At 54.7% G+C, this 9,105-nt stretch overlaps 1 protein-coding gene across 1 annotated transcript; it reads right to left on the bottom strand.

The window, feature by feature from the left end:
* Positions 1–4,060: 4,060 nt before the first annotated feature.
* On the bottom strand, positions 4,061–6,490 carry HDDC3 (HD domain containing 3). The gene is made up of 4 exons (XM_036355818.1): positions 6,327–6,490; positions 5,973–6,028; positions 5,632–5,872; positions 4,061–5,135 (listed from the first exon to the last, which is right to left on the bottom strand). Exons 1-4 carry the CDS (start codon positions 6,436–6,438, stop codon positions 5,005–5,007), a joined length of 540 nt encoding a protein of 179 aa, XP_036211711.1. The 5' UTR covers positions 6,439–6,490; the 3' UTR covers positions 4,061–5,004.
* Between the last annotated feature and the right edge of the window lie 2,615 nt (positions 6,491–9,105).

Consider the following 9,105-nt stretch of genomic DNA (forward strand, 5'->3'; position numbering starts at 1 on the left):
GGCCGTGCGGGGGCAGGGGCGGGCACTTGTCCCTCAGGGATGCCCAAAGGACGCGCGTGTGACCTGGAGCGGGAGCAGGCACGTGGACTGGGGGGACGTGCACAGACCCAGGTATTTGGGAATTTAGGATAAAAGGAGTATTCTAGGGGGGAAAGATGGGTTATTTAAAAAGCAGTGCTCGCCGAAACCGGTCTGGCTCAGTGGATAGAGCGTCGGCCTGCGGACTGAAAGGTCCCAGGTTCGATTCCGGTCAAGGGCATGTACCTGGGTTGCGGGCACATCCCCAGTAGGAGATGTGCAGGAGGCAGCTGATCGATGTTTCTCTCCCATCGATGTTTCTAACTCTCTATCTCTCTCCCTTCCTCTCTGTAAAAAATCAGTAAAATATATTTAAAAAAAAAAAAAGCAGTGCTTTAAGACAACTGGATCTGTGAAAGTGAGTTAGATCTCTACCTCACAGTTTCCACAAAAATTAGTTCCAGAGGGAAAAAATAAGAAAGCTAAACTATAAAACTACTGAAGAAAATATGGGATATTTTCAAACCTCTGGTGTGGGAAGGCCTGTTATAAACATATGGAACCTAAAAGGTTTATAATAATAAGGGAAATGATATAATGAGGGAAAAGAAAGATTTTATCACAAAATATTCAAGGTTTCTGTATGATGGAAGATATCGGGGTTAAAAATGCAAAAGTCAGATTTGGGAGACAATATTTGCCCGAGCCGGTGTGGCTCAGTGGATAGAGCGTCGGCCTGCAGACCGAAGGGTCCCGGGTTCGATTCCAGTCAAGGGCACGTACCTTGGTTTCGGGCTCCTCCCTAGCCCAGGCCCTGGTCGGGGCTCCTGCAGGAGGCAACCAATCCATGTGTTTCTCTCACATCGATGTTTCTCTCTGTCTTTCCCTCTCGCTTCCACTCTCCCTAAAAAGCAATGGGAAAATATCCTCGGGTGAGGATTGACAAAAAAAAAATAAATGGGTGAGTACGATTAAGGGGAAAGCTTGCTGTGGGGCCCTGAGGGAGAGCCACTGGGCCTGCTAAGCAGCTACCTGACGCTTCAGGCCGCCCAGGGCCCATGGAGCCCTGCCTCTCACAGGGAAGAAATGAGATTACTGGGAAGGGCTTAGCACAGTGCATATAGGAGCTCCACAAACAGGAGCTGTAACGTTAGTAAAGGATGCCAAGCAATTACAGCATAGCAGGTGTTTTGTGTTTGTTTTTTAAATATATATATTTTTTATTGATTTCAGAGAGGAAGGGAAAAGGAGATAGAAACATCAATGATGAGAATCATTGATTGGCTGCCTCCTGCACGCCCCACACTGGCGATCCAGCCCGCAACCCAGGCATGTGCCCTTGAACGGAAATCGAACCCTGACCTCCAGGTTCCTAGGTCGACGCTAACCACTGAGCGGTGCCGGCTGGGCTGCAGGCGTTGTTTGCTAGCATGCTGTGTAATCAAAAGAAGGGAGAATCAGTGAAGCCCCTACAAAGTCAGCAGAATAAAGGCTCCTTGGAGGCCGTAGACGTTACTCATCTGCGGGGAATGAACGTGTTTACTCCTATGCACTGGCCTCCTAGACTACGTGGCAGCGTTGCGCAGGGGGCAGTCGGGTTCTCCAGGATCGCGTGTTGGCATTCCAGCTCTGGCCCGTCCTGACAGGCTGCTGCCTCGGCAGGAATGCCGGGACGAGGGTCTGTGGAGCTGAGCTCCAGCGACCTGGGATTGACATGTGACAAGAACAAGAAATGAAACCTAACTGTAGTGCACAGGGGGAAAGGCAGGTTCCTGGGCACAGCCTGTGGAACCAGTCTCCGGGAGGAGGGGCCAAAGAATAGGCATGTTGACAAGCCCCGGGTGGTGGTTCTGCACACTCATTTGGAAATGGGCTGGCAATTTCAAGGCAAGCAGCGGCCTTGGCCATGGAGCTCTGGCCCTGAGGCCTCAGTTACAACCAAAACTGGAACCAGGACCTAACGCGGGAGCAACTCCAAGCACCGGGAATGGGGGAGTCCTGTTCCTCCCTGAACGTCTCCGGCCACCTCCAGCCATCCGTGTCCATGCAGAAGGGAGGGCTGGCCCGGCCGGCGTGGCTCAGTGGTTGAGCGTTGACCTAGGAACCAGGAGGTCACGGTTCGATTCCCGGTCAGGGCACACGCCCAGGTTGTGGGCTCGGTCCCTGTGTGGGGCGCGCAGGAGGCAGCTGATCAGTGATTCTCATCATTGATGTTTCTCTCTCTCTCCCTCTCGCTTCCTCTCTAAAATCAATAAAAATATATTTAAAAAGAAAAAAGGGAGGGCTGTATGGCTGCTGGGAACCATGAAGAGAAAGGCAGATTTAAACTAAGATCTACGTTATCCAACGCAGGGTGGGCCAGGCCCGGGCAGAGCTCTGACTTGACTTCTGGGTGACTATCACCTTCAAGTTGAACTCAAGTGGTTCCAGGGGGAAAAAGGTACTTACCCCGTACTTCCAACTTGTAAGTTTCGGATGGTTTAAATTTTTGTAAATAATTGTAAAAAAATTAACTATATTGGTTCAGGTCAAACCGTTTATCTAAGGAGCCTCAGACTCACAGTCCAGATCCACTGGCCACTTCAGACCTGATCGCTCTCCTCTGTCCAGCGGTTAGAATGACCACGATTGAGGTCACTCTTGCCTGGTTACGGGGCGCAGCAGCACGGCAGACCCAGAGAGGGCTGGTCCTGGGCCTGTCACTATGTGATCTATTTAATGATTAATGAGACTTCTTATTCTCCATAGAATGAGAGTAATTCCTGCCCTCCCCAGCCCACTCATCTGGTTATTTATAAAGAACATGACATACAGTGAGGTTTGTGAAACATCAAGTACCTCCTGATGGTCTCTTTATGTATATATTTTTAATGTATTTTATTGATTTTTTTACAGAGAGGAAAGAAGAGGGATAGAGAGTTAGAAACATGAGAGAGAAACATCGACCAGCTGCCTCCTGCACACCCCCTACCGGAGTTGTGCCTGCAACCAAGGTACATGCCCTTGACTGGAATCAAACCTGGGACCCTTCAGTCCGCAGGCCGACGCTCTATCCACTGAGCAACACCGGTCAGGGCAGTCTCTTTATATTCTCATTCTGAAGATACAGAAGGGGTTTATATTTGTTTAAATGTCCTGAGACTTAAATTGAAACCACTTAAAACTGCAGAATTATTTTTCAAATTTGGTAAATATTGTTTTTAACATCTTGTAATCACACCCCCTGAAAAAACTAATAATAAAAAAAACACAATCCCAAATCTCCTAAAAGTACTGCAGCTTGCACGGCCTTAAGAGGGTTACACCGAACTCGATTGGTTTATCTGGGCCTGTCCTGAAGCTCATTTCCTTCTTGTTAATCCTCAGCAGAGGTTATATTTACCCCATTGATTTTTCTTTTTTTAATCCTCACCCAAGGATATTTTTTTCCACTAATTTTTTTAAGACAGGAGGGAGGGAAGGAGAGAAATATCGATGTGAGAGAGCCACATCAATTGGTTGCCTCTCACACACGGGATCAAACATGCTATTTTGTTAATTTTTTAGTCTTCATATTTTTTCCATTGATTTTTAGAGTGGAAGGGAGGGGGAGAGGCAGAGAGACACACCGATGTGAAAGAGACATCAATTGGTTGTCTCCAACATGTCTCCTTGGCCCCACCAGGGCCAGGAGCCTGCAACCTGGGCATGTGCCCTTCACCAGAATCGAACCCGGGACCCTTCAGTCCACAGGCCGATGCTCTATCCACTGAGCCAAACCAGCCAGGGCAAACCTGCCATTTTTAAAAATATATATTTTATTAATTTTTTTTTTTTTTTACAGAGAGGAAGGGAGAGGGATAGAGAGTTAGAAACATCGATCAGCTGCCTCCTGCATACCCCTTGCTGGGGATGTGCCCGCAACCAAGGTTCATGCCCTTGACCAGAATCGAACCTGGGACCCTTCAGTAGGCGGATCGAAGCTCTAACCAATGGGCAACACCAGCCAGGGCAAACTCATTTCCTTTTGAAGTCCTCGTTTTGTTGCCCCGCCTTTTTCTCCCCTGCTGAGAGTGCACTGGGCCTTCTTGGGGTGAAAAGCCATCCTGGCCCAGAACGGAGTGGCTGTGACCTAACAATGTCCCGGTCCCCCAGGTGCGCCCTTTCCAAGGGGCTCATAAGCCTCCGCGGCCGCAGAACCAAACACTCCTCCTGCTAAACGCCCGACCCCCACGCACACGCCACTCACAGCACCGCAGCCTCCCAGGTCCCGCCCACCCCGGGCTATGTGGGAGGGGCCGCTTCCGGAGCAGCCGGAACTCGCTGTCACTTAGCAACCAGGTGACAGGCTGCGACTCGGGCCTATCCCGTGGCCGCTCCCGCGCTGGGCAGGAGCTTCGAGCGGGCGGCGCGCCTTTTCAATACACCTGCCCGCTGGCAGGACTCTCCCAACGAGGACGCCCACCATTCACTGGGCATCTGTCAGGTTCCTTCAGGCACGTCACGCTATGGAACCCCGAGAATTCACCACCTTTCTCACCAACAGGAAACCAGGCCGAGAGGCGAAGGCCCTCAACCCGGGGGACCTGGCTCAGGGCGGGAATCGCACCTGCCGGTCCCCCATCCCAGAGCCTGGAGAAGGAGCAGCAGCTCAAACTCGACCCGAAATGCTTTATTTTCCATCATGACTCTGCAACGCATGTCTGTATAGCCCGAGGGGCCGGAGGGACCGGAGATCCCACCTGGCAAATGGCAAACGGACCCAAGGCCTGCAGGGCAGTGAATGCACCGGAAGTGCACTGGGTGCGCCTGGCCCCCACAGTCCAGGCTCAGCTTACTTGGCAGGAGGCCTTCAGGGTGGGAAAGGGCAAATGCTCTGGGCCGCTGGGCGGAGTGAACCACGGAGGGTGGAGAGGCCCCGAGGCTGGAGAATGAGTCCCCTCCGGCCCGGGCAGGGCTGGAAGCTGCGCCACCCGACGGCTCCGGGATCCAGGCTCCAGGCTCCGCTCACAGCGCCAGCCCCCGCTCCTTGAACAGCTGCTGCAGCGCCTCTTCCAGCGGCCGGCTGGTGCCCTGCAGCCCTTTCACCACCTGCGCCGCCCACTCGAAGTATTCCTGCACCCGATGCTCCGACCACCCTGCGTGGGAAGGGACAGAACACGGCCCGTGGAATGGCAGCCGACTCCCTGCAGGGCTTGGTGGAAGGATTTGTCTTGAAATCTGGCCCAGCTCCGGTATTTCTGCCCCATGAAAGCAGACCAGAGTGGTCTGGTAGAGACTAGTTTGGGCCGCGGTGGTCAGCAAACTGCGGCTCGCGAGCCACATGCGGCTCTTTGGCCCCTTGAGTGTGGCTCTTCCACAAAATACCGACTTCTGCGCATGGGCCACGAAGTTTCAATCGCACTGGACGTGCGCGCCCCGCACGTGGTATTTTGTGGAAGAGCCACACTCAAGAGGCCAAAGAGCCGCATGTGGCTCGGGAGCCGCAGTTTGCCGACCACGGGTTTGGGGAATTAACCAGAACGCCCAGACTTTCCCTCCCTCCTCCTCCCCCACCCCCCAGGGGAACGGAGCCACCTGGGCCTCCAGAAGATGGGCCCTCCCTGTCCCCCCAGAGCAGGTGGGGGCTCCTACCCTCTGGGGTGCAGCGATTCAGGTCCCTCAGGTTGTACAGCTTGTCCGCCAGCTTCACCAGCTTGGCCCCCGGGCTGCTGTGGGGCGCATGCTCCACCTGCAGCCTCTTCCTCTCCAGCTTCGGCAGCGTCTTGTCATCCGTCACCTCCTCCACCAGCCGCCGCACCTGCGCCCCGAAGTGCAGCTCCAGCTCATCGAGGGTGGTGTCCGTGTCCTCCACCGTGTCATGGAGCAGGGCGGCCTGGGGACAGGCTCCCACTTAGCCCTGCGGTGCCAGAGCTGAATGGGGCGCCGGTCCCCACCCCAGCCTCCTGCCTGTCGGGGGAGGAGGGACAAGTTACCTGTAACACCGCAATGTCGGTGATTCCCGCCTCGTGGGTCAGGATCCGAGCCACACCTGGCGGGCAGAGCAGGAAATCAGACGGGAGGGGGTCCCAGCCCGCGTGTTGGTGGGATTTTTTTGGAGCCAGCTGTGGCCCCTCACTCACTGGGTGTCCCTCGGGCATGTCCTTGACTCTCTTTGGGCGTCAGCCGTACACAGGGAACAGCCATGCCCGCCACCCCGGATGGTCTGCGGCTGCATCACCCACAGAGCGTGGCACAAAGCTTGGTGCAGAGTAGGTGCTCAACGAGGTGCACGGTCCCACCCCCGTCCCCCGGCGCCGCTGAGGTTACTCCCGGGGCTGCGCGCCCACCGATCGGGTGGTTGATGTAGGGGGTCCCTTCGGGGTCCATCCGCCGCTGCCGTCGGTGCTTGTGAGCCGCGAAGTCGGCCGCTTCCAGCAGCTGCGCCACCTCGGAGCCCATCGCGCCGGTGGGGCGAGCGACTGGGGTTCCGCGAGGAAGGGAAGCCGGACCGAGCTCCACAGCGCCCCCTGGCGCCGCGGAGGCCGCGGGGATTGTGGAATCCAGTTCAGAAGAGTTCCTCTTGGGGGTGCCTTCCTGGTGGGAGTCGGGGGGCAGCCCCTGGCTCAGTGCGCTCTGCTGGGGGCGCAAGCACAAGTCCTGGTTCTCTGAGGCCACACGTGTGCCGATTCCAGGGCACGAAGGCACCGGTGGCTGTTACTGAGGGGGCAGGGCAATTCGCCTAACCTCAAGGTCAGAGCCAGCTTTTCCCAGGAGGGACTTCTCCCCCCATGAAAAGACAGCCTGCGACCTATCAGTGCTCTGAAAATTCCCCAAGTGCTCTAAAAAGAATTCTCCCCGCGGGGGCGGGCCTGATTGCTATGGGCACGGAGCCTCACTTTGGGACCCAGGAGACCCCTAGGGCCTGACCTTCTGGAAATTGGAGCCTTTGCTGGAAGCCCTGCTGAGTTGCTTCAGATTTAGGCTCCCAGCCAGCAGCGATGTTTCTGCAGGAACTGGCTTATTTATTTTTTTTCACTTTTTAAAAATATATTTTATTGATTTTTTACAGAGAGGAAGGGAGAGGGATAGAGAGTTAGAAACATCGATGAGAGAGAAACATCGATCAGCTGCCTCCTGCACGCCCCCTACTGGGAATGTGCCCGCAACCAAGGTACATGCCCTTGACCGGAATCGAACCTGGGACTCTTCAGTCCCCAGGCTGACGCTCTCGCCACTGAGCTAAACTGGTCAGGGCTATTTTTTTTTTTTAAGTTAGTGATTAACATTGGAGTTGCTGACTTTTTAAAATATATATGTTTATTGATTTCAGAGAGGAAGAGAGAGATAGAAACATCAATGATGACAGAGAATCATTGATAGGCTGCCTCCTGCACCACCACCCCCCTGTCTCCCCCCCCCCCCCCCCCCACCCCCCAGGGAATTGAGTCTGCAACCTGGGCATGTGCCCTTGACTGGGAATTGAACCGTGACCTCCTGGTTCATGGGTGGACGCTCAATCACTGAGCCATGTTAGCTATACAGGAGCTGTCTTCTTTTCTCTCAGGTGCTGGGACAAAATTTGCATTTTTGTGCCATAAGGGTTCGTGCACCAGTTCCCAGGCACCGGCTGTGGGCTCTGGGGTGACGTGTGTCGCCACCGCTGTTCTGGGAGCATGACATTGTCAGGCCTCCGGCAGGTACTAGAATAACACTTAACCTTGCTGGCGGGCGGCCTCCAGCCTCCTGGATAAAGTCCGTCTCAGGGGAAGGCGACTATGAGGTATGAGGGTAAGAGGACCTGCACACCCTGGAAGAGCTTAGCCTGTGACATGGATCAGCTTGTTACCAAGTAAACTCCAATCACAGAAGCAGCGTGTGTGCTCTGCCTGTCGCCGGGGCAGATGAGGGCTCAGGGGGAACGTCAATGAAAGGACTCACCCTCGGTTTTCAGCTCATCTTGGTGGTTGCCACCACACAGGGTAGGGAGGGAAGTTCCAAAGGTTTGAACGGAGGCCTCTGGGGCCTGAAACGGAGCCATCAGAATTCCCAGGGCCTCCAGGCAGCCTGGAGGCTGAGAATGGTTCTAAAATGCGTATCTAGTCCTGACTGGTTTGGCTCAGTGGACAGAACGTCGGTCTGCGGACTGAAGGGTCCCAGGTTCGATTCCGGTCAAGGGCATGTACCTTGGTTATGGGCACATTCCCAGTAGGGGGTGTGCAGGAGGCAGCTGATCGATGTTTCTCTCTCATCGATGTTTCTAGCTCTCTACCCCTCTCCCTCCCTCTCTGTAAAAAATCAATAAAATTATAGAAAAAAATAAAATGGGTATCTGTTCACTAGGCTGATGGCTCCACTTCTTTCTCACCCCTCATTCTGTCCTCTAGTCTTCTGAGCCCTTCCCCTAGGGCTCAGAAAACCTTAGGCCACTTGGAGCCACAGTCCCCACATTTTCCCTCTTACTAAAATATATACGTTTTTAATTTATTTCAGAGAGGAAGGGAGAGGGAGAGAGAGGTGTAAAACATCAATGATGAGAGAGAATCATGGATTGGCTGCCTCCTGCACATCCCCCACCGGGGACAGAGCCCACAACCCCGGCAGGTGCCCCAACCAGGAATCGAACCATGACTTCTTGGTTCATAGGTAAATGCTCAACCACTGAGCCACGGCGGCCGGGCAACAGAAGACACACACTCCATCACTTTTCACTCTCTCTAGAGGTCTGTGCCAGTGTGTTCATAGCCCAGGGGCCTTGGGGCTTTGATGGTTACTTCCTTATAGTTTGCAGCCATAGCTCAGCAAGAGAGACGCTGGGGTTCCTAGGACCAGGGCAGAGGTGGCGGGGGCCTCTCAGGGGCTCCCAGGGGAGGCTGTCCCTGGAGCTACCGCTGCTCTTCAGCTGGGTGACCCTTGCCCAGCAGTCTCCTCCTTGTCCCCACCCTGACCCACTTCCGGTCCCCTACTCTCTCAGCGGGAACTGAGCTCCTCTGGGAAGCTGGTTGGGAGAAAGGGAGCCTGCCCTTCCGATAAGAGCTGACCCCTTTCACTCTCCCCAAGGCGGGGAGTAGGGTGCGGGCAGACCATTTCTGCCTGTCGCCAGCCCCCCGCCCCTCCCTTCAGCATTGG

The sequence above is a fragment of the Myotis myotis genome, unplaced genomic scaffold, assembly GCF_014108235.1.
Source record: "Myotis myotis isolate mMyoMyo1 unplaced genomic scaffold, mMyoMyo1.p scaffold_m19_p_23, whole genome shotgun sequence".
Lineage (NCBI taxonomy): Eukaryota > Metazoa > Chordata > Mammalia > Chiroptera > Vespertilionidae > Myotis > Myotis myotis.

Bases quoted from the DNA above. Each gene is read 5' to 3' on its own strand.
- HDDC3 (XM_036355818.1), bottom strand. From the start codon at position 6,438: ATGGGCTCCGAGGTGGCGCAGCTGCTGGAAGCGGCCGACTTCGCGGCT. The intron at 6,029-6,326 runs GTGGGCGCGCAG...TCTGCCCGCCAG, and splicing joins CTACATCAACCACCCGATCG to GTGTGGCTCGGATCCTGACC. The intron at 5,136-5,631 runs GTAGGAGCCCCC...CTTCCCACGCAG, and splicing joins GAATCGCTGCACCCCAGAGG to GGTGGTCGGAGCATCGGGTG.